This window comes from Salmo salar, chromosome ssa15 (genome assembly GCF_905237065.1).
Source record: "Salmo salar chromosome ssa15, Ssal_v3.1, whole genome shotgun sequence".
NCBI classification, from domain to species: domain Eukaryota; kingdom Metazoa; phylum Chordata; class Actinopteri; order Salmoniformes; family Salmonidae; genus Salmo; species Salmo salar.
Genome location: NC_059456.1, coordinates 28,473,776 through 28,499,485, shown reverse-complemented (window position 1 = coordinate 28,499,485; position 25,710 = coordinate 28,473,776). Strand labels below are relative to the sequence as shown.

At 42.7% G+C, this 25,710-nt stretch overlaps 1 protein-coding gene across 9 annotated transcripts; it reads right to left on the bottom strand.

The window, feature by feature from the left end:
* Window positions 1-6,686: 6,686 nt before the first annotated feature.
* matn3a (matrilin 3a) lies at window positions 6,687-15,726 on the bottom strand. Of its 9 annotated transcripts, none has more exons than XM_014143951.2 (8): window positions 15,469-15,726; window positions 13,966-14,466; window positions 12,363-12,938; window positions 10,970-11,101; window positions 10,312-10,437; window positions 7,879-7,980; window positions 7,450-7,520; window positions 6,687-7,372 (listed from the first exon to the last, which is right to left on the bottom strand). In XM_014143951.2, the coding sequence occupies exons 1-7, from the start codon at window positions 15,632-15,634 to the stop codon at window positions 7,465-7,467; spliced, it is 1,659 nt and encodes a 552-aa protein (XP_013999426.1). In that variant the 5' UTR covers window positions 15,635-15,726; the 3' UTR covers window positions 6,687-7,372; window positions 7,450-7,464. The 9 variants fall into 9 exon arrangements, with proteins under 9 accessions (XP_013999426.1, XP_013999425.1, XP_013999427.1 ...); XM_014143950.2 differs by having other exon boundaries at window positions 6,687-7,369; XM_014143952.2 differs by lacking the exon at window positions 10,970-11,101 and having other exon boundaries at window positions 6,687-7,369; window positions 15,469-15,725.
* Window positions 15,727-25,710: the final 9,984 nt, after the last annotated feature.

Below are 25,710 nucleotides of genomic sequence, written 5' to 3'. Positions count from 1 at the left end.
ACTTCTGGCTGTACAATTTTGATTGAGACATGTTGATTGATGTTGTAAGTTCTGTTCAAGATCAAACATTCGTGTCCAACTTGATTCATTGGGTTTGGCTCGTCGAACCCGAACTACTGCTGCTGCAGTCAGCCAACAATGATTTGCAATTTGCTGGAATTGCTGCTGGCTGTGCACGAGCTGAGCGCCTGCTGCTGACGTCACTCACAATGCACTTTTGCAGCCAGGCACGTGTGTTGTGACTGAGTGTGACAGAGAAAATCGTTTTTGTCATTTTAGCATTTGAGTCACTTTTCAAAAGTTGCTAAAAGTTCCAAATACATTTTTAAAAAGTAGCTAAATCTGTTGCTAGGTGCTGTTTGAAAAAAAAGTTGCCAGGGTAGTCTGAAAAGTTGCTAAATCTAGCAACAAAATTGCTAAATTGGCATCACTGTAGCCAGCCCTATGGGAAAAATTGAGAAAATCTTCTGTGGTTTTTATGGCGGACTACAACCCCAAAAGCTGGGTTGACGCCACCAACTGGATGGAATTTTTTTTTTTTAAATAGGTAAAAGTAAGTCCATACATGATAGTTTTCCTTAACTTAATCCACCCAAATAAAAATAGTACATTGACAAAAACTCCCACTGCTTCCATCAAACCTCCATATTTCCCTTCTCACCCATTCGAAAAAGATTGCAGTATAACTGCAGTATGCTTCAAATACTGCGTCCAAAATAACCCCTTTTTTTTACTGCAGTCATTTTTCAGTGTAACTGAATGCAGTACACTCAAGTTATTCTGCAATTACTGTGTACAAAATACCACAGTCGACTGCAGTTACTGCACTTTTACTACAGTTTCAAAACTGCAATCTTTTTTGGTAAGGGCAGGCTCTAGCGCCTGAGGGTGGTACGGCTTGTGACAATACTTCCTGCAACTCCTTTCAGTCCTAGGAACCGCATCTACAATTATATCTATTTTCCTGGACTTCCTCTCCACCTTGGTAGTGCCATTAATCTCCATAGCTATAAATGCCACAAAGTCCATCTTCTTAACCTTTAAAATATCTGGGTCCTGCTGGTGAAGGCCAACCACCACCATGGACTCGACAGTAGTACCATTCGAACCCTCAACCCTTTAAACAGCCGTTGCAAATGAAATGCTCTGGATAGTCCTGGCTTTGGCCACCTCATTGTCTTTCACCCTTGTTGGGCATTCCAAAGACGTGGCTTCATGGTTTCCACCATAATTGCAACATGTCACATTTTCATCACTTTTAAACAAATTACATTATCTTTTCCACAACTTGGACATTCGGCTTCTCCCTTCTGCAAACACTTGAAACATGTCCAAAAGCTTTACAGTGATCACACTGCATTGGTCTTGGGATACATTATCTGATTCTCTATTTTATATACCCCAACTGGACCTGAGTAGGGAGAGACTCCATATCAAACAACAAAACAGACTTCACTTTTTCTGTATTCACCACACGAGTCATCCGATGTGCATCAATCAATGCAGGAATATTTTCCATCTCTGTAACATCGGCTTCCCACAAGATGCCAGATATTACCCCGTTGAGGGGTGCCCTGTCCCAAGAGACACACACAACATGTCAAACTTATCAAATCGGGTAAAACGCAACACACAATCCTTCTGCTCAGCAAAAATCTAAACAAGTCCGCCTCTTGTAATCCTCACAGCCTTCACTTTACCCAGCACTCTCCATCCATCAGTTTGGATCTCAGGATTCTTCAAGATTGGTAATCCGATCAATTGCTCCTCATTAATAAACCGTACTCCAACAAGGGACATTCTCAGCACTGTACGCTACTTTTGGACAGTAGTCTAATTCTCCTTGATTCTACCGCCATTAGATTCAAGATCCACACCAGCGTTCGCTTCCGCCATCTTTTCCATGAATGGGGAAAGAATAGGGTTTTGGAATTAACGCTGAAAATATGGTCAAAGGTTAACACAGGTTTAGGAGATTTTGTTCTATGAGATAAAGCAGCCAGTTAACATGACCTTTATGAATTATGAAGCCTTTAAAAGTTTACAAAAAGTAACGTGAGCTGATGAAGATTCTCATAGAACAAAACCTATAAGATCTCCTAAGCCTGTGTTTACCACAGACCTTATCTTTGGCATTTATCCAAAACACTACAAAAACACCATTCATTTTCCCCATAGACTGATGACAGCCTCTAATAAATATCCTATAGAGAGGCATGTCCAACAAACCATGGCGGAGTTAGTGCCTACAAAAATGTGCCATTATTATCTCTATAAGCCAGTATTAGTAGGAAGATGGTCATAGAGGTTGCCAGATTTTAGTCCTAAAACCCAAAAATGAGTTACCTCTGGTAATTTCAGCCATTCTTATGGCAAAAATTAATAGGGAAAGAATAGGGTTTGGGGATAAACGCAGAAAATAAGGTCTGAGGTTAAGACAAGCTTAATGTTTTATTATTTCCGATAATATGTCAGTTAACATTACCTTTATGAATTATGAAGCCTTTGTGCTTTATGTGCTTTTTAAATTTCATAAATTCTTCAAAGCACTAAAAAGTGACGTTAGCTGATGATCTCAGAACAAAACGTATAAAATCTCCTAAACCTGTGTTTACCACAGACGTTTATCCAAAAACTGCATTAATTTCCCCATGTGCTATATCCAACGAACCATGGTGGAGTTAGTGTCTACAAAAAGATGCCATTACTATTGCAAAGGAGCAATCAAATCATAATTCGGTAGTATGCATCAGTACAATACAGATGTTTTCCATTTGTAACATGGTCTATTGCTTCCGTCTGGAACTCAGACTAAAACGTTACACTCAGGAAAGGATGCTCGCAGACAAAAATGTGAGTAGACTTTTTCTAGGTGAGAAATTCACAGAATGATCTGAGATAGGTCTCGTGTCATCCTTAAAAAAAAAAAAGTATCTTAAGGAACTATGGCCTGTTCAGTAGCCACTTCCTTTACAGCCCATCTACCTTCAGAGTGTGTGGTCGGGTTCAGGCAGATCAAAGGGAAGACACACAGAGGAGGAGAGAAGGGCACTGATGTAGGTACTGGGGTATAGACTGATGACAGCCTCTAATAAATATCCTATAGAGAGGCATGTCTATAGGCACACAATGCACTAAACATAAAGGTTGTCCTAGTAGGCAAGGCTAATGCACAGCAGACCACAGAATAAACAGACAACTAATACACTACCTGTAGTGAACAAGATGGGAGACAGAGAGCTTGTTTCAAGCGCAGAAGGTGTTTATTGTTAAAGGACCACAGGAGGCGGCAGGTAGCTGGGTCCAGGGGCGGGCAGAAGGTCATACACAGGGGGTCCAAAAAGGCAACAATACAGGCAGGGAAAAGGCTAGTAACGTCGTTCGGGAGATCAGGCAATAGGTTGATAACAGGAAATCCGATAGGCTAAAGTACTGGCAGGGAATAGGTGTTGTTAGTGAGGCCGGCAAACACTATCACACGGGAGGATTAAATTACAATGAAAACCAGCACTCCAAATTGAAGTGTGTCACAAAACAAACAATACCTCACAATGATGGGGTTCAAAGAACTGAACTAAATAGTGTGTGATAATGACATACAGGTGTGTGAACAGGGGATCAGAATTCAGGTGTTTGGGATCTGGAGAGTGAACTCTGTTCAGGGGATCTGTGTGTTTGAGAATGTGAGCTGGAAAGTAGGCTGTAAAATGAGCTGCGTTCAGGGGATCTATGTGTTTGAGAGTGTGAGTTGGAAGCAGACGTTACACTACCTTGATAGAAAAGTAGTTCTACTACTACTTTCAAATGCTGTGTCGATGCTCATTCAGCCATCTTTCAGCCATCACCTTTTTCATATTTGCTCTTTGCAGGTTGGCCTCAGTCTACACCGTAAGGAAGGATGTGTGTGAGGGGTGGTGCACCCGGCAACTGGTGCATTTTTCCAGTGCCCCAAACATTGTCGTTTGCTGTGAGAATTAACACAGAGTGTCAAAGTCCACTCATGGTCTGGCAGAAACAGGGCAGGCATCAATCAGCCCCCCACCATCAAAGAACTGCGTTATAAATCAATATCACTGACAACTACCATCCAGCCATAGCTGTAAACTGTTTGACGAACTTTTAGGCGTGTTGAATGAGGAGAGGAAGAATCAGCAATACTTACATTATGGTTTTGAAATAAAATTATGTTTACCATCAAGGTTGAGGTCAATTGTATTTTAATTCAAGTTGGAAACTCAGTTTACTTCCTGAATTGAAATAGATTTGACCTCAACCCTGCATGACATCGTTGATGACTGGTTGAGGCGTTGCACTTTGTATTGTTTTGAATAGTAGACAGGGGAGAGCAGACTTCCACTTAGGGGTATCAGGGTTTGGCTTAGTTTGGGTATATGTGGGTCAAAGGTTGAAGGTCGTGTCTTTGAGGCACCCCTCAAAGTCAGTGTTTCCCCTAGATTGTAAAGAGATCCGTGCTGCACCACCCATGGTTGTCGTAAAACGTTTCCAAAGTTGGGTGTATGTGTGTGTGTCCGTGCATGTGGGTGTATGCACGTGCGTTCCCTCCCACCTAAGTATAAGGAAAACATTTTTACGGTTGCCACTGTTTGACAAAGACTGTGTTGTAGACCGTGTAGCCACTGAAATAGCAAGCAAACAGAAAACAGCTGGCTAGTAAAAGGATCCAAACTAGACCTGAGGTAAATGTTTGACTGAGTACCTCACACAGACATAGCAGACAGATCAACTGTATTTCTCAGGTGATTCAGACAAATGAACAAATACTCATTCCAGAGGGAAAATCTTCAGCGCCTTCTTCAGCTCTTTTAGCGATGAGCGAGGTGTCAAAAGAACATGCGGTGACCCAGTTCCATTGAGGAGGAGCCGCAGTTCAAATATAGAGGTCACATGTGGTTGAAATAAGTTATCTGGGTGGCACTTGTGTTAAATTAGTCCATTAGAACAAGGTAATTATAAATTCATTGTACAACCACATTTCAACCGCATGTGATCTCTATTTGAACTGGGTCCTCTTCAATTGAACTGGTTCACGGCATGTTTGCACCTCGACCATTGCCAAAAACATCTGAAGGCACTCCTTAGGAATAAATGTTTGTTTATATCTCTGAATCACCTGAGAAATATGGTTATTTTTATCGTAGGTTATAGTAAAGTTGCATCTCACTGAGATTCAGCAGGAACAAAATATTGTAAACTCTTTCATAACTCCTACATTGTTGGATCCATAAATTACATAGTTTTAGAAATGGAAGGATCGTTCCCCTTCTTCCAATGCTATACGTTTCTGAAAGGTCTCACTGCTACCATACAGCCAGAGTACATTTTAGCACAGTGTTAACATAAATATCGTTGCTGGACCTAAATATATGCCTTCCTATACTGACACCTAAGTGTAGGGAGTTCAGGTTTATATAACAAATACCACATAGAGCTTCTTTTGTATCTACATGTACTGCACAGAATTATAGCAGTACGTATCGAAAATGTGAATACCGGTATGTACCGCTAAAAACACGTGTGACTCTTTGTTTTGAATCTGAGATGTTGGTCTTTTTATAAATATATAAATATACATACATACATACTCAGTTGCCAGTTTATTAGGTACACCCATCTAGTACTGGGTCGGACCCCCCTTTGCCTCCAGAACAGCCTGAATTCTTTGGGCATGGATTCTACAAGGTGTGGCATTCAAACTTTGTTCAATTGTGATTAAGGGAGCTAACGTGCCAGGAAAACATTCCCCACACCATTACAACCAGCCTATACCGTTGACACCAGGCAGGAGGGGCCATGGACTCCTCCTGCATACACCAAATCCCAACTCAACGTGAGGCAACAGGAACTGGGATTCGTCAGACCAGGCAGTATTTTTCCACCCCTCAATTGTCCAGTGTTGGTGATCGCGTGGCCACTGGAGCCGCTTCTTCTTGTTTTTAGCTGATATGAGTGGAACCTGGTGTGGTCGTCTGCTGCAGTAGCCCATCTGTGACAAGGTCCGACGAGTTGTGCGTTCCGAGATGCCGTTCTGCACACCACTGTTGTACTGTGCTGTTATGTCTGTTTGTGTCCCGCCTGTTAACTTGCACAATTCTTGCCATTTTCCTTCAACCTCTCATCAATAAGCTGTTTTCGCCCACAGGAATGCCACTGACTGGAGGTTTTTTGTTTGTCGCACCATTCTCTGTAAACCTTAGACACTGTTGTGCGTGAAAAGCCCAGGAGGCCGGACGTTTGAGATACTGGCACCGACGATTCTAACGTTCAATCAAACACCAACTGAATGCCTCGATGCCTGTTTTATATAGCAAGCAAAGCAAGCCTACTGTCTGTAGGAGCAAACCATTTTCCTGAACAGGGTGGTGTACCTGGCCACTGAGTGCATATTCTTCTTAACTACTAACTTAACCCATGTTCCGTATTCATGTGTTAAAGAAGTTCACGGTTGCTCCTATTACCCCCATTGATTTTTAGCTAGTGGTGGCTAAAGTAAGATTAGGTTTTTAGAGGCTGTTAAGGAAACTGAACCATGGAGTACTGTTTCTTCTGGTCTAGACTACTTTCAGAGGGAGAAACAATCTAACAACAACTTGTAAAATACTGAACTTCCCCTTTAATATTCATCAAGTAGTTCAATGGATAAAGGTACTGTGCAAAATAACTTCCTCTCCTGGTCTTGATTGTCACATTCAGTACAATCGTTTTTTTATTCTGACGTACACAGCACACATGGGGGTGTACATTTTCCTTACATTATAGCGTTCAACATTTTGCACTGACACAACCTAACAGAAATACCTTATATGGCAGGCACAAAAAACACATTTCTACCAGATTGGAAATGATCATATAGTATAACATTTCTAAAAATCTGTTAAAATAAAACAAAATCGTAAAAGCAATGACCCTCATGGACTGGTCCCTACTGAACATGATTTAAAAAAAATTCAATATACTTCAAAGAAACTTCCAAAAACACATTTCAAATGTGTTAGCTGAAGCAGAGACTTGATGAAAATGTATTAATACAATAAATGGATTTAGCACATTTCTAAAGGTGTATACCGTTATATTCTGTAACGTTTCGTGGGAACCTGATGCTCATATATGGACAGACTGACACCGTTAGCACCCATAATTCCCTGATACAGCCCTGACCTAAGTCCAATAGCTTGTTTAAAGAACAATGGACTGACATTATTTCCTTCTAGCTGTGTTGTTTATCCAAAGTTCCACTGTCTTGTTGTCGATATCCGCCGATGTAATGGAGGACAGCAGTCATAGTACATGCCTGTGTTGCAGTGGTCCGTGACTGACGGCTGGCTGCGGGGCCATCGGATGTTGGCTGACCCTGCTGAGGGTAAACAAATACACAGAGGTCAGAGGTGGAAGGTTTCAACCGAGTCTTCCTTATAGGGAATTGTTACTTACCGTTTCCTCCTCCCCTTAGACAGGTCCCAAAATGTTCTCAATCTGTTCCACTCTTCCTGTCATGTCAGTTAGTGAGAAGAGTAAAGGCAATTCTTTTTCATGGTAAAACATTAGGAATAAGCCACAACTAGAATAAAAGGTTAATAAACACAGTTACATCTGAAAAACTAATTTATAACCTTTTCTTTTCATACACATTTTTTTACAATTGATCTACAACATCAGATTATCCAGTTGACAAAGTAGCATTTGCTTCCACAAATCTAAACCGCATAATGTCATGGTAGATCATGCAACCCAGCCCATGAATCATACAGGCATTGAAGATAACCCATGAATTGCTTTGAAGGAGGCATACCACTGAGTCATCAGCCTATAATGAGTGTTGCGGTCAGTTATTTTCCTACTGTGAACTAACAGAAAGGATATGTCTGGCAGTGATCTCCTGGAGGGCGGCCTGTGTCTGCATCTGGAAAGCCAGTCTGGCTTCACATTTACAAGGGTCCTCCACCACCACCACCACCTTCATCTCTTCATGTTGGGACAGAGCAATATGTCACGTTAGTGTTAAAGATTACATAATGTATGTACATACAGTTGAAGTCGGAAGTTGACACAGGTTGGAGTCATTAAAGCTAGTTTTTCAACCACTCCACAAATTTCTTGTTAACAAAGTATTGTTTTGGCAAGTCGGTTAGGACATCACTTTGTGCACGTAATTTTTCCAACAATTGTTTACAGACAGATTATTTCACAATTCCAGTGGGTCAGACGTTTACATACACTAAGTTGACTGTGCCTTTAAACAGCTTGGAAAATTCCAGAAAATGATGTCATGGCTTTAGAAGCTTCTGATTGACTCAAATGATGTCAATTAGCCTATTGGAGGTGTACCTGTGGATGTATTTCAAGGCCTACCTTCAAAGTCAGTGCCTCTTTGCTTGACATCATGGGAAAAAGCAAAAGAAATCAGCCAAGCCAAAAATTGTAGACCTCCACAAGTCTGGTTCATTGTTGGGAGCAATTTCTAAACGCCTGAAGATAACACATTAATCTGTACAAACAATAGTCTGCAAGTATAAACACCATGGGACCACGCAGCTGTCATACCGCTCAGGAAGGAGACGCGTTCTGTCTCCTAGAGATGAACGTACTTTGGTGCGAAAAGTGCAAATCAATCCCAGAACAACAGCAAAGGACCTTGTGAAGATGCTGGAGGAAACCGGTACAATAGTATCTATATCCACAGTAAAACAAGTCCTATATCGACATAACCTGAAAGGCCGCTCAGTAAGGAAGAAGCCACTGCTCCAAAACCGACATAAGAAGCCAGACTACGGTTTGCAACTGCACATGGGGACAAAGATCGTACTTTTTGGAGAAATGTCCTCTGGTCTGATGAAAAAAAAATTGAACTGTTTGGCCATAATGGCCATCGTTATGTTTGGAGGAAAAAGGGGGAGGCTTGCAAGCCGAAGAACACCATCCCAACCGTGAAGCACAGGGGTGGCAGCATCATGTTGTGGTGGTGCTTTGCTGCAGGAAGGACTGGTGCACTTCACAAAATAGATGGCATCATGAGGTAGGAAAATTATATTGAAGCAACATCTCAAGACATCAGTCAGGAAGTTAAAGCTTGGTCGCAAATGGGTTTTCCAAATGAACAATGACCCCAAGCATACTTCCAAAGTTGTGGCAAAATGGTTCAAGGACAACAAAGTCAAGGTATTGGAGTTGCCATCACAAAGCCCTGACCTCAATCCTATAGAAAATTTGTGGGCAGAACTGAAAACAACGTGTGCGAGCAAGGGGGACTACAAACCTGACTCAGTTACACCAGCTCAGTCAGGAGGAATGGGCCGAAATTCACCCAACTTACTGTGGGAAGCTTGTGGAAGGCTAGCTGAAACGTTTGACCCAAGTTAAACAATTTAAAGGCAATGCTACCAAATACTAATTGAGCGTATGTAAACTTCTGACCCACTGGGAATGTGATGAAAGAAATAAAATCTGAAATATATCCTTCTCTATACTATTATTCTGACATTTCAAATTCTTAAAATAAAGTGATCCTAACTGACCTAAAACAAGGAATTTTTACTAGGATTAAATGTCAGGAATTGTGAAAAACTGAGTATAAATGTATTTGGCTAAGGTGTATGTAAACTTCCGACTTCAACTGTACAGTAGATAACAGCACACAGGAGGAGCGTCTCACTCAATACCTCCCAACTAATGTTGTTATACTGTTGAGTTCCATATACTAATAGGGCTTGCAATTGTTCTTCTACAGACCAGGGTTGTGTTCAGTCGAGTACATCGTAGCAAAAGGTGTTTTACACTGGAAAATAAATGTGTTCTTATTGAACTAGATCAGGTAGAGTCTAGAACATTCTCTCCCTACTAAACATGACCATGTGTAAGTACTTTACCTAGGTTCAACTGATCCTCTTTGATAGCAGTAGACTTTTCCAAAAACTAATCCCTTACCTATCCTGGTTTTGCTCTCATGTTCTCTAGTATGCAAGACGGACAGCACAGAGCTTGGTTCCATTTGCATGGCCATGACAGGAACACAATGCTATGACAACGTTGAAGCAACCTAGCGAGTGTTACAAAGTGTTCGGCAAATGGAACACCAACGGTGAATCAAGTAGTAATATTGATTGTGCACCAGTCGGATTTTAAAAGCTGAATGAAGACTTATCATTCATGTGCTGCTTAAAAGAAAACAAACAAATTAGAGATCTTCTGTGATCAACATCCATAACGGGTCGAGCATCTGAGCAGACTCAACATAAAGTTCAAATGATATAAAGGAGGCATATTTATAACACAACCAGTTAGCCCACTGACTCTTACGTTTCAGAGTACACGTTTTCTGGTCCAGGTTCAAGATATATCCCGTCCGACACTTGCAGTGATGGGACACGTTGCTGCTGACACATATGTGCTCACAGTCGTGTCCAATGGCACAGGGGTCCACACCTGGAATAAGCCGGGGTTAAGGGAAGGAGCTGACAAGCTAGCAGCATGGATACAATTTCATAGGCTGGCATCATATTTGGAACTGTTATAGTTTGTATGCATAAGGATTCGGTCTAAGTAAAGGTGATCTGGGGTAGTATTCTGAAGAAGCCATACTATCAAACATACTTACCTCACTGTATGTGATGGTCATTTATAACTCACTTATTCAATTTCATTCCTGGATGGCAATTTGATAGAAATGCTCATTTCAAAGTGAAGATACCATAACAAACTGAAGTAGGATCACAGTTTTAAGTATATATACACATATAGTGACACATTTTGCCATAGCCTGTTTGATGAAATTGTGGATGCAAAGGACACTTGTATTATCTGAGTTCCAGTGGCAATATTTGCAAGCTTCAAAAAGCTGTATGGAAGTATATATTGACATAGTGCCAGCTATACACTGTGGCTGGAAAGCTGTTGGACCATACACCTTCCATGCAACTCAGCCAAGGTCCTTTGCAAACATAGTGGGGAGGTTTACGTGTCTGATTCTTGGAACATGTTTTCTTGTCCGTGTTCAAGAGATACCCCTCCCGACACGCGCAGTGATAGGAGTTGTTGCTGTTAACACACATGTCCTCACAGTCGTGTCCCATGTCACAGGGGTCCCAACCTGGAATAAGTCGGGGTTAAGTGAAGCTACATAAAGCAGCATGGGTACAATTTCATAGGCTGGTAAGTTTGGAACGGTTATAGCTTGTATGCATTCAAAAGATCTGAAGAAGCCATATTATCAAACATACTTACCATATATAAACGCTGGTCGTTTATAACCCCTTTATAATCTAATTTCTCTAAGAAAATGTAATTTCTGTATATAGTATAAATAGCATAACAAGTATAGATACCATAGCAAACTGAACTAAGACATGTTTTTGAGCATATGCACGTAAGTGCAGAAGGTTTACACATTTTTACATAGCCTGTTTGATGAAATTGTGGATGCAAAAGACTGTTTGTTGTATTGTCTGAGTTCCAAGCTTCAAAACAGTGTATGGAAGTATATCAATAGACTATTGAAATAAAGCCAGCTATACACTGAAGGCCATCTAATGTGACTGGAAAGCTGGTGGACCATACACCGACTCAGTCAAGGTCCATTGCAAACATAGACGGGGGAATGTTAACATAAAAAATAAATACATTTTAAAAACAATACTAAAATGTACACAACATTCAAGTTTAAATAAATACTAGAATGTTATGAAAAAAAGTCAATTTACTATTCAAAATTACTTTGAAGAAGATTTTAGAATAGTATTCTGATCATTTCAAACAAAGCAGTACGATTGACAGATTCAAAGCGATCTCTGTGTGGCATGATGCTTTGATTTGTCATTGGTCAATCGTTAATGAGCAGTTACCTCTTCGATCACCTTGCACTTGTTGAAGGACCATCCTGTCTGTTACTGAGAGTGAGGAACCATACCTGACTGTTCACTAGAGACCAAGATTGGCCAAAACTCTTGGGGCGGGTTTCCCAGACCCAGATTAAGCCTAGTCCTGGACTAAGAGACACTTTCAATAGAGATTCTCCATTAAAATAGAATTTTAATCCGGGACTAGGTTTAATCTAAATGTGGGAAACCAGCCCAGAGTAGACCAAATGGCCGAACTACTTTCCAATGGGCTAAAATCTAGTGCCAGGGTATATAAACCTTTAATCCATGTGAGGTCTGTTTTTTCTCTTTACCATTTGGTCAATGTATAATTTACACTTGAATAGCAAACCTAAGGATTCAACATGAAGTGCTAAAGAGAAAACAGATGAAACCACCCCTGTAGACGGTACACGGTCCCTACACATTCTCGGACTAAAACCAACGTTTAAGGTTAAGACTAGTCTCCTCCTCCTCCACCCTGCTCAGTCATACCACACAGGGTCTCCCTGAATTTGGAGGTGAGCTTCTCGATGACGCCGTAGGTCTCCACGTAGAACACGTGGTCTTCCAGAGGGTTGCTGGCCATCAGCCGCAAAGAGGTCATGTCGGCTCGGTCCACCCCCACCGCGTAGATCTCGATGCCAGACCCCCGGGCAGCCGCTGACACCTCCTCCACCTGGTCCTGAGGACGCCCGTCTGTCACGATGATGGCCACCTTGGCGATGTTCTTCGACTTCGGCCGTGCGCCCGACTCTTCGGTGAAGGCCTCGGTCATGGCCGACTTGATGGCCAGGCCAGTCATGGTGCCGGCTGCGAGGGGCTCGATGCGGGTGATAGCCTGCTTCATGTTGGGCTTGTTCAGGTGAGCCTTGAGCAGGAACTCGATCTTGACCGTGCTGGCATAGTTGACCACGGCCACACGGGTGGCTTCTGGTCCGACGTCCAAGGTGTCGACCATGTCGGCCAGGAAGATCTTGACCTTCTCAAACTCGCCGGGTCGCACGCTGCGGGAGCTGTCGATGATGAAGACCAGGTCCAGGGGACGGCTCCTGCACGAATTGTCTGTCACTGGTGGCAAACCAGAAGCATTGCAGCTCTTAACAAGCTGGCCATATGTTCACACTGAAAAGCCCAGTTTATTTCATACAAAGTCATTCCATTGACACACACACATGTAGCCCTAGTTTGTGGATTGAAAAGCGACATACATTCATTCATATTAGTGTCCATGAAGAAAGGTGAAACAATTCAGCTACACAAAAAAAAAGACATTTTTCATGGTTGTTTGGGGGATGCACAACTCTGGTTTCTTGAGAGTTGTAGGTTGAAAGAGGGGTTCGTAAGGCCATGAGTTGTGCATCATTTCAGTTAGACGGTTTAGAGGTTAGTTATTACAGTATATCATGCCTTTCATGGAGACATACTGTATTCTTTCACCTCTCTTAACTGTTCTTCTATGTCAATAGTTCAGGATTGGACTGTGAAAGGCCAAATTGAATGGCAAGGCTTAATTAAGCTTTGACATCCCAACTGGCGCAGAATTGTAATTGTTACCAGTATCCTTCTTTAATCATACTGTTGTCAAAACTGATGTTTTTTTCCAGAATAAGTAATAAAAAAATATCCTTCTAATGCAGTAAATGTATATCCAGTCATTCATAGTTTTTCTGTTCGAAATTATAAACTGCGGAGAACAAGAAAGTAATTTTTGACTTGTCCCGGAATGCTTCACCCCGGTATTGTATGGTGTTTTGTCATTATTAGATTGCAAAAAAACTAAATTCTGGCTGGTTGATTATGTGATGAAATTGTCAATGAGAATGGTTGGTTATGTGATGAAATTATCAATGAGAATGGTTGGTTATGTGATGAAATTATCAATGAGAATGGTTGGTTATGTGATGACATTATCAATGAGAATGGTTGGTTATGTGATGAAATTATCAATGAGAATGGTTGGTTATGTGATGAAATTATCAATGAGAAAGGTTGATTATGGGACAGTAGTCCTGTGCTATTATAAAATATAAGACAGAGCTGACCCTGACATCTATGGATTGAATTGGTTGGGTTGGAAGGGAAACCTAGCTTCTACCTGTCTCCACACTGGTGGTGGTGATGACGACGCTGCTGCTTTGGGTACTGACAGGTAGTGTTGGCGGCACGGAGGTGGCGGTCACCTCCAGTGGCAAGGTGGTCATCACCGGTTGCAAGGTAGTCACTGATGGTAGAGTTGGAACTCTGGTGGGTAGGTACACCACAGGGGTTGTTGGCACTGTAGCAGGTTTAGGCTGTACTAGAGGTAAAATTTGTGGACATTTACCTTTGAATTTATGGTGGTGGCTCACTGGTGGAAAAAAAACTTTAAACGGGTGGTGGTGAACTACTGGAGGTGAAAGGTCTTGGTATAGGTTGTACACCACCGGTGGCGCTCGCCCTTTGAATCTGTGTTGGTAAGGTGGTAAGGGGACAGAGGGTCTGGGGTAAGCCACGGGTGGAGATAGAGGGCCAGGTTGTTGGTAAACCACGGGCAGGTGGATCCCTGGTGGCTGGTGGTGGTAGTGATAGTCTCTATGCCTGTATGCACTGGCGTGAACTAGGGGCCACCAGAGGAGGAGAGGAGGAGCGGTAGAGCAAATTAGTTAGTCAGCAAATGGGAAAGATGTGAGTCTTTATGAATTATAGTTATGGTTTCGATGCGAGTTTGTATGAATGATAGTTATGGTTTCGATGTGAGTTTGTATAAATTATAGTTATGGGTGTGTTGATGTGAGAATGAACTCCGCTTGCTTTAAGAGTTAGCATGAGAATACTGATTAGTTGTTGAATCATGAGTAACATTTAAGCTGGTAGCCGCTTGGCTCGTTTCGAACAAGCATAGAGGAATATCGCACTTATAAAATATTGTAAGTTGTAAATTACTTACATATGCATTTAGTCTTGTAGCACATATAGATTTGACAAATATGGTGTCTGTCTTATAAACTTGGATGTCATTGTTTAGCCAATAAAGCAAAATCAATGTATAATTTGTCAATTTTGAAATTGTATGTAAAAAAAAGGAGATGTAAATCTATAATGAGTTATTGCCACGTTGAACTGCATGTACATGGAATGCATATGTCCAAGTACCTTAGTACACGTATTAGCATTTCCATATAGCAGACTAGGGTAGCAAAATTCGGGTAACTTTCCCAAAAGGATTCTCCAACCAGGATTTCTGGAAAACCAGGGAAAAAGTTACTGGAATTTTGCAAACCTATAGCAGACCCACTTATCTACAATACAAGGAGTGGCTATAATAAAACCAATTGTTCCGTGCACATTTTACGCGATTTTTACGCACGGACACTTTGTTGGTTCTCAATGAGGAGAAGTATGAAATTATCGGATTAAATCTCTCGTGGACAGACTACGAGTAGTTGGCACGAGATTTTGATCAGATTAGACAAATAATTGAATTCAATAAGCGCTTTTCAATTTTGCCGGAAAATGTACTTGGCTAAACAATCAAATGATATACAGTGTGTATGTATCATGACACAACACACAAATAGAAAGGTGTACGGGGGACCGACACCTTTCTCTGAAAACCTACCTGAAAGATCGAGCGTCCGCAGCGGTGGCCGGGCATTATTTCTACGTTGTGCATAACTTTGAGCAGTAACCTGCTGTGGATCGAATCCATTCAAACGGTACGTTCCGTATACATCAGACACAAAGAGGAAAAGGCAGTAGACGAGACTCCCGAATAAAGACTTCATTGTACAAATGTTTTCTTCTCACGTCCGTTCAAATTCTTGCCGGTTTACCCTGTCCGCACAAATGTCTGAAACTCAAACGTTTAGGAGAGGGTCTTGGAGGGCCAATTTGAAGACCACTGACCAAAGCACGTGTTTAATTATTGTCCAATCCAGATGCAAGACGGAAAAGAGTGCATTTTTCCCCTCCCCAAACCAAACACCATTTTGGAAGGGTCAGTGATGTGCAGGATCCTTGAATGTCCCAACCCCATGTCAATTGGATTGTTTTAAGAAGGTCAAACCAAGAATCATTAAGCTATTTGATTTTGAATTTTAAGACTCCTTGAAGTATCAAAAAAATATACAGTACCAGTCAAAATTTTGGACACACCTACTCATTCAAGGGTTTTTCTTTATTTTACTATTTTCTACATTGTAGAATAATAGTGAAGACATCAAATCTATTAAATAACACATATGGAATCGTGTAGTAACCAAAACAGTGTTAAACAAATCAAAATATATTTTATATTCTTCAAAGTAGCCACCCTTTGCCTTGACAGCTTTGCACACACTTGGCCATCTCTCACCCAGCTTAACCTAGAATGCTTTTATAATAGTCTTGAAGGAGTTCCCACATATGCTGAGCACTTGTTGGCTGCTTTTCCTTCACTCTGCGGTTCAACTCATCCCAAACCATCTCAGTTGGGTTGAAGTCCGGTAATTGTGGAGGCAAGGTCATTTGATGCAGCACTCCATCACTCTCCTTCTTGGTCAAATAGCCCTTACATAGCCTGGCGGTGTGTTGGATCATTGTCCTGTTGAAAAACAAATGATGGGATGGCGTATCACTGCAGAATGCTGTGGTAGGCATGCTGCTTAAGTGTGCCTTGAATTCTAAATAAATACTAACTGTGTCACCAGCAAAGCACCCCGACACCATCACACCTCCTCCTCCATGCTTCACGGTGGGAACCACACTTGCGGAGATCATCCGTTCACCTACTCTGCGTTACAAAGACACAGCGGTTTGAAGCAACAATCTCAAATTTGGACTCATCAGACCAAAGGACAGATTTCCACCGGTCTAATGTCCATTGCTCGTGTTTCTTGGCCCAAGCAAGTCTCTTCTTATTATTGGTGTCCTTTAGTAGTGGTTTCTTTGCAGCAATTCGACCACGGAGGCCTTATTCACACAGTCTCCTCTAAACAGTTGATGTTGAGATGTGTCTATTTCTTGAACTCTGTGAAGAATTTGGGCTGCAATTTCTGAGACTGGTAACTCTAATGAACTTATCCTCTGCAGCAGAGGTAACTCTGGGTCTTCCTTTCCTGTGGTGGTCCTCATGAGAGCCAGTTTCATCCTAGCGCTTGATGGTTTTTGCGACTGCACGTTTTTTCCAGATTGACTGACCTTCATGTCTTAAAGTAATGATGGACTGTTAGCCTCTTTGAGCTGTTCTTGCCATAATATGGACTTGGTATTTTACAAAAATCTTCCGTATTTATTTAAAAAAACTTTATTTAACTAGGCAAGTCAGTTAAGAACAAATTCTTATTTACAATGACGGCCTAGGAACAGTGGGTTAACTGCTTTGTTCAGGGGCAGAACGACAGATTTTGACCTTGGCAGCTTGGGGATTCGATCCATCAACCTTTCTGTTACTGGACCCAATGCTCTAACCACTAGGCTACCTGCCACCCCTGTATAGCACCCCTACCTTGTCACAACACAACTGATTGGCTCAAATGCATTAAAATGGAAAGAAATTCCACAAATTAACAAGGCACACCTGTTAATTGAAATGCATTCCAGCTGACTACCTCATGAAGCTAGTTGAGAGAATGAGAGCCAGTATCATCCTAGCGCTTGATGGTTTTTGTGTGTGTGCAAAGCTGTCATCAAGGCAAAGGGTGGCCACTTTGAAGAATCTCATATATTTTGATTTGTTTAACACTTTTTTGGTTACTAAAGGATTCCATATGTGTTATTTCATAGTTTATTTTTACTACATTGTAGTGAAGACAAAGAGAAACACTAGAATGAGTAGGTGTGTCCAAACTTTTGACTGGTACTGTATGAAAAAATGTTTTGATGAAAAATAATTTTTGGTCTTACCGCTATTAGCCATTACAAACACATTGAATAACATATTCACTACATGGACAACTCCCCCCCCAAAAAATCAACAGGAACTTTGTTCTTTAGTGTCTGTCCTAGATCTGATCGATATAAGATCAGGACACATTTTATACTTAAAAAACAAAAATGTATTTAACCCCTTATTTTTGGCACTAAACAGTGGCCATGCATACAGTGCATTCGGAAAGTATTCAGACCCCTTGACCTTTTCCACATTTTGTTACATTGCAGCATTATTCTAGGTAGCCTAGTGGTTAGAGCATTGGGCTAGTAACTGAAAGAGCAAAAGGTAAAGGTGAACGGTAAAAATCTGTCGTTCTGCCCCTGAGCAAGGCAGTTCACCCACTGTTCCCCGGGCGCCGAAGACGTGGATGTTCATTATCACAGCCCCCACGCACCTCTCTGATTCAGAGGGGTTGGGTTAAATGCGGAAGACACATTTCATTTGAATGCATTCAGTTATACAACTGACTAGGTATCCCCCTTTCCCCTAAAATTGATTAAATTGTTATCATCAATCTACACACAATACCCAATAATGACAAAGCAAAAACTCTGTATATATATATACATATATACACACACACACACACACACACACACACACACACACACACATTTACATAATTATTCAAACCCTTTACTCAGTACTTTGTTGAAGCACCTTTGGCAGCTATTACAGCCTTGAGTCTTCTTGGGTAGCTTGGCACACCTGTATTTGGAGAGTTTCTCCCATTCTTCTCTGCAGATCCTCTCAAGCTCTGTCAGGTTGGATGGGGAGTGTCGCTGCACAGCTATTTTCAGTTCTCTCCAGAGATGTTCGATCCGGTTCAAGTCTGGGCCACTCAAGGACATTCAGAGGCTTGTCCCAAAGCCACTCCTGCAATTTCTTGGTTGTGTGCTTAGGGCATTGTCCTGTTGGAAGGTGAACCTTCGCCCCAGTCTGAGGTCCTGGGCGCTCAGGAGTAGGTTTTCATCAATGATCTCTCTGTACTTCGCTCCGTTCATCTTTGCCTCGATCCTGACTAGTCTCCCAGTCCCTGCCACTGAAAAACATCCCCACAGCATAATGCTGCCACCACCATGCCTCACTGTCGGGATAGAGCCAGGTTTCCTCCAGACGTGACACTTAGCATACATGCCAAAGAGTTCAATCTTGGTTTCATCAGACCAGATAATCTTGTTTTGCATGGTCTGAGAGTTTTTATGGTGCCTTTTGGCAAACTCGAAGCAAGCTGTCATGTGCCTTTTACTGAGGAGTGGCTTCTGTCTAGCCACTCTACCATAAAGGCCTGATTGGTGGAGTGCTGCAGAGATGGTTGTCCTTCTGGAAGGTTACCCCATCTCCACAGAGGAACTCTGGAGCTCTGTCAGAGTGACCATCAGGTTCTTGGTCACCTCCCTGACCACCTCCTCCTCCCACCTCCTCCCCCGATTGCTCAGCTTGGCCAGGTGGCCAGCTCTAGGAAGGGTCTTGGTTGTTACAAACTTCTTCCATTTAAGAATGATGGAGGCCACTGTTCTTGGGGACCTTCAATGCCGCAAAAAGTTTTTGGTACTCTACGGACAATTCCTTCAACCTCATGGCTTGGTTTTTGATCAGACATGCACTGTGGGACCTTCAGACGAGTCTTGTGAGGCCTGTGGGTGTCCTAGAGCAAAGCAACTGACCTATAGGTGTTCGTGAGTCTCACCTTTCCACAGAGTTGATATTGTGTAGCAAACTGTTCAGACACTACAGACAGAAGTTGGCAGATTGGTTGTATGGACTTCAGATGAGTCTCAAGACGCCATCATACTCGTGAGTCTCATCAATCCATAACAGTTTGTAGGCCAAACCGTTTGGACGCTACAGACGATTGTGTGAGAAGACTGATTTCATGGTCTGACAAACACCACTCTAGCTCTGTCACCTTTCACCACAGATGCAGAAGTTTTACATAGGCAGATGCTGTGGATTGAGATGCATCCAATTTGCATGGGGATTTTGTTATTATGCTAATTTGATTTCCGTGGAGGCACGGACATCGACCTCAGGGGTTAAACGGGTCAGGTAATGGTAAGGGTTAAGGTTAGGGTAGGGACGTCCCAAGGATCCAGATATAACAATGAACATTTTGGAAGCTGTCTAGAGAGTAGCCTCTTGCTTTTGAGTTTGCACTGTTTATTTCTTTCAAAGAAAGTGTTATAAGCCTGAGTAAATGTGAAATTAATAAAGAATAGCATAACCAACTTCTTTAACATTGATTTAAACAAATTATACAATGGCAAAATATGAAATAGCCCTATGGGGAAAAACATAACATCTGGCGCTGTAGATTAGTGTGAAATAATTGTGGCGCATTATTAAATTAACTATTTACATCTAATAAACTGAATACATTCATTGCCCTACAAAGCGCGGCGTTTGCGATTCAAATTTTATTTTGTCATTTACTGACAAGAGATGGCGCCAAAATCCATTCTTTAGGCTAGAGAAGCTGCTTCTAAATCGATTTTAACAAATGCAAAAAGTAATTTATACTGTAGGCCAAATAGGCATTGGTTAACAATGACATCACATTGAGCTTTTGCAGCTTAATAGCTGCATTGCCTATACTTTAAATTGTATATTTTTTTTGCAAACGTTCCATTTCCTAAAAATGCCACGTTCATCCACTTATCAGTACATTTGTAACAGCCTAAACATTACAAAATTTCTATTCGATCAAACAATCCTCATAATTCCACACTCTCTCACAGACCTCGATTAAAAAAAATCCACACTTGGTCTGTTTCTCACATGGACAGATTTTGGGTGGAGTAAATCTTCTCGCTTTCTCTCTTCCAATCTGGTCAGATTAAAATGCAGGAAATTGTTATACCTCTGAATTGAGAGGACTCAAGAGATAGAGGGTTTTGTTTTAGTCATTCAACCAAGTGCTGCCCTGAAACAATATGGAAATTGCCATTTAAAATAAGAGTGAAGTATCACACAGTAGGCCTAGCCCTAGCATGGTGACAAAACTGCTGGATGAATGTGCTGTGAAATACACAGTAATAGCCAGTGGTGATTTTGGCATGTAAATCTTGGTGGGGCAAAACATTTATAAAAAAATTCACGCAAAGCAGCCACAACTGTCAGTAAGTGTCCATGATGGATTCTTTGAATGAAGAGATTGAGATAAAATTGTCTAGTTTGAGTGTTTGTTGCAGTTCGTTCCAGTTGCTAGCTGTAGCAAACTGAAAAGGGGAGCGACCCAGGGATGTGTGTTCTTTGGGGACCTTTAACAGAATGTGACTGACAGAACGGGTGTTGTATGTGGAGGATGAGGGCTGCAGTAGATATCTCAGATGGGGGAGAGTGAGGCCTAAGAGGGTTTTATAAATAACCATCAGCCAGTGGGTCTTGCGACTTGTATACAGAGATGACCAGTTTACAGAGGAGTATAGAGTGCAGTGATGTGTCCTATAAGGAGCATTGGTGGCAAATCTGATGGCTGAATGGTAAAGGACATCTAGCCACTAGAGAGCACCCTTACCTGCCGATCTATAAACGCCGTCTCCGGAATCTAGCATGGGTAGGATGGTCATCTAAATCAGGGTTAGTTTGGCAGCTGAGGTATGTGGTATTGTGATAAATGTTTGTATTTCTGCCTGTCAGAGAGAGCGGGCACTCCACCATGCACAAATAAGGACAAGAGCGGTGACTTGTTTTGCTCTCAAGAAAAGGGCGCCACTGAAAGGAGTGATTACTGGGGTAGCGGTAAATGTAAAAGTGGCCAACTGAAGGGGAAGATTCCTAGTGTTTGTGATGCTCGTTGTTTGGTGCGATGCAGACAGGGTGGCGTGAATGTTGAAACGGAAGAGTCATTGTTTGTTCTTTTGAGTTTTGTTGTTGACTCCCTGCCCGACAAAGCAGGCTTTTGTGCCAAATCCATTACAGGTGTACCAACACCTTGGAACCTCCCTCCTACACACTGCTGCCACATGCCCATAAGCTTAACACCTGTAACATAATGGATTTAGCACAAAAGCCTGCTTTGTTGGGCAGGGAGTCAACAAAACTCAAAAGAACAATGACTCTTCCGTTTCAACACTCACGCCACCCTGTCTGCGTCGCACCAAACGACGAGCCGAAGGGCATGACAACAGAATGTGTAGTATTGGAGAAAGAAGTGGTATCTTAATTGTAGGGGTGCCCATGGGACTGGGCATCAGAAGTGTCCGGAGGCAAGAGACGCAGGTTGAGGTTACCTGGGTTAAAGTAGTGCAGAGGTTGTCGTATGCGGAGGCATTGAAGAAAGTAGAGGAAGATGGGTCAAGGGGGAAGGATCCTGAGAATGTGTGTCAGTAGTAAATCTGTGCCAGCACAGAGAGATAGGCCAACGAGTAATATATGGTTCAGTAAGATTGGCTTTTTAACGTTCATAGCAATGGTTCTCTTTTTATTTAACTAGGCAAGTCAGTTAAGAACAAATTCTTATATTGAATGGACGGCCTACCCCGGACAACACTGGGTCAATTGTTTCGCCGCCCTATGGGACTTCCAATCACGGCCGGATGTGATGCAGCCTGGAATTGAATCAGGCACTGCAGTGACGCCTCTTGCACTGAGATTCAGTGCCTTAGACCACTGCGCCACTCGGGAGCCCAGTTATCAACTGTATCGCAGGGATGGAATGTAAAGTCCCAGAAAATAGAGGTTATGGTGGCAGCTGCAGATAAGTATTCGGGTGTACGAGATTTGGCGTCAGAAGAGTTACAGGGTGCGCTGAGTCTCGTCCTCCCAGGCCATTGGTTGGACCAGATAGGTTTAAATAGTGGAGCAGGATGGTGAGTTAATGAGTTTAGGGTTAAGATGGCAGGGTATTTTTTTTTTATATACTGCTCCAAAAAATAAAGGGAACACTTAAACAACACATCCTAGATCTGAATGAAAGAAATAATCTTATTAAATACTTTTTTCTTTACGTAGTTGAATGTGCTGACAACAAAATCACAAAAAAATTATCAATGGAAATCCAATTTATCAACCCATGGAGGTCTGGATTTGGAGTCACACTCAAAATTAAAGTGGAAAACCACACTACAGGTTGATCCAACTTTGATGTAATGTCCTTAAAACAAGTCAAAATGAGGCTCAGTAGTGTGTGTGGCCTCCACGTGCCTGTATGACCTCCCTACAACGCCTGGGCATGCTCCTGATGAGGTGGCGGATGGTCTCCTGAGGGATCTCCTCCCAGACCTGGACTAAAGCATCCGCCAACTCCTGGACAGTCTGTGGTGCAATGTGGCGTTGGTGGATGGAGCGAGACATGATGTCCCAGATGTGCTCAATTGGATTCAGGTCTGGGGAATGGGCGGGCCAGTCCATAGCATCAATGCCTTCCTCTTGCAGGAACTGCTGACACACTCCAGCCACATGAGGTCTAGCATTGTCTTGCATTATGAGGAACCCAGGGCCAACCGCACCAGCATATGGTCTCACAAGGGGTCTGAGGATCTCATCTCGGTACCTAATGGCAGTCAGGCTACCTCTGGCGAGCACATGGAGGGCTGTGCGGCCCTCAAAGAAATGCCACCCCACACCATGACCCACCGCCAAACCGGTCATGCTGGAGGATGTTGCAGGCAGCAGAACGTTCTCCACGGCATCTCCAGACTCTGTCACGTCTGTCACATGCTCAGTGTGAACCTGCTTTCATCCGTGAAGAGCACAGGGCGCCAGTGGCGAATTTGTCAATCTTGGTGTTCTCTGGCAAATGCCAAACGTCCTGCACGATGTTGGGCTGTAAGCACAACACCCACCTGTGGATGTCGGGCCCTCATACCGCCCTCATGGAGTCTGTTTCTGACCGTTTGAGCAGACACATGCACATTTGTGGCCTGCTGGAGAGCATTTTGCAGGGCTCTGGCAGTGCTTCTCCTGCTCCTCCTTGCACAAAGGCGGAGGTAGCGGTCCCGCTGCTGGGTTGTTGCCCTCCTACGGCCTCCTCCACGTCTCCTGATGTACTGGCCTGTCTCCTGGTAGCACCTCCATGCTCTGGACACTACGCTGACAGACACAGCAAACCTTCTTGGCACAGCTCGCATTGATGTGCCATCCTGGATGAGCTGCACTACCTGAACAACTTGTGTGGGTTGTAGACTCCGTCTCATGCTACCACTAGAGTGAAAGCACCGCCAGCATTCAAAAGTGACCAAAACATCAGCCAGGAAGCATAGGAACTGAAAAGTGGTCTGTGGTCCCCACCCGCAGAACCCCTCCTTTATTGGGGGTGTCTTGCTAATTGCCTATAATTTCCACCTGTTGTCTATTCCATTTGCACAACAGCATGTGAAATTTATTGTTAATCAGTGTTGCTTCCTAAGTGGACAGTTTGATTTCACAGAAGTGTGATTGACTTGGAGTTACATTGTGTTGTTTAAGTGTTCCCTTTATTTTTTTGAGCAGTATATATATATATTTTTTTTTAAATAATTAACTTTCCCCTTTTTCAACACAAAGTATAAGGGATTCATACCCCAGTCTAGTTGGTGGCAGTAATGCAACATTTAATGAATGTCAACAGCCCTTTAAACCTCATCGAAGAAGTCTGGAGCTGGATTTGTCATAAGCATTGATTGAGGAAAAAAAAACTAGAGATCATGAAAAGAAGATGGCGTACCAGGAAGAAAGTGGAACATTATTAATAAATATGGCGTGGAGGACTGCAGAATCCTTCTGGAAGGAGAAGATGGCGGATAAGGAATATGGAGTGGAGGATTTCACAGAACTTTTGGAAGAGCTAGAGAAGGATAGTGAATGTGACAAGAGTGAGGGGGAATTAATTGTGGTGGCAGGTGCAGTGATGACCAGTGAAAGGGAGCTGAGTGTAGAGGGAAGCGGTGCAGTGAGGACGATTGGCGTCGAGCAAAAAGAGCAGTACGTGCTCTAGTAGCTCAGATATGGAACCTGACGGGAGTATGGATGCAGTACCTGCACTGAGGACCGCTGAGTTTGGGCCTCATCCCCAGGATGGAAAGGATAATTCTGGCCCAGTGAAAGTGAGGTTTGTGGAGAGAATGGATCCTTGCATTTTGGCTGATCCATACATGGTGTCAGGTTGGGTGGAGAAGGGGACTGTTGAGTTGGGGAGAGTAACTGAGTGGATTAGTGATGATTTACTGTGTTTCTTCAGTCCAGAGGGAGCGGGCGCTCCAGATCACGAGATTAGGGACAATAAATGTGACTTTCTTTACTCTCCGGAGCAGGGTGCCATTGAAATGAGTGCTAACGGGGTGGCATTAAGTGTTGAGGATCAGTTGAAATGGAAGATTCCTGGTGTCTGGTGATGCCCGCTGTTTGGTGCGACACAGATCCGGTGGAGAGTGTGGGGAAAATACTACGGACATTGCGCCGAAATTCAACTGTGTTTTAGGTGTCAAGTTTATTGGCATGTTGCAAAAGTGTGTAAGACGGAGATTCCTAGATGTGAGTAGTGTGCAGGAGGGCATGAGACGCAGGAATGTGTAGTTGGTGGAGAAAGTTGTGTCAGCTGTGGGGGTGTCCGTGGGGCTGGAGATCAGAGGTGTCCGGTGAAAGGCAGGTTGAGGTTGCCAGAGTTAGAGTAGTACAGAAAGTTATGTATGCCAAAGCAGTGAAGGGAGTGGTAGAGGAAGATGGGAACAGGGTGAGGGATACTGAGAAAATTCCTGTGAATAGGCAGAGACCAAGAGAGAGTGATGGGAAGAATATCTGCTTCAGTAAGGTGGGCTTTTTTTAGCATTCATAGCCATGGTTGTCAATTGTACTGCAGAAATGAATGGCCTCACTAGTACAGCAGGTGGCGGTGCATGCACCTAAAAGTTGGATGTGATCCGCCAACAAAATCCAGAAGACATTACGCCACAGATGGAAACCACAAGCCTATCTTTGATCTCCAAAGTTTGGGATTTCCCATAAATTGCGGCTGTGAATCCGCCATATAAA

Bases quoted from the DNA above. Each gene is read 5' to 3' on its own strand.
- matn3a (XM_014143951.2), bottom strand. From the start codon at position 15,634: ATGAAGTCTTTATTCGGGAGTCTCGTCTACTGCCTTTTCCTCTTTGTG. The intron at 12,939-13,965 runs GTAGAAGCTAGG...GTTTGCCACCAG, and splicing joins CACCACCAGTGTGGAGACAG to TGACAGACAATTCGTGCAGG. The intron at 11,102-12,362 runs GTATGACTGAGC...GACTTATTCCAG, and splicing joins ATTCAGGGAGACCCTGTGTG to GTTGGGACCCCTGTGACATG.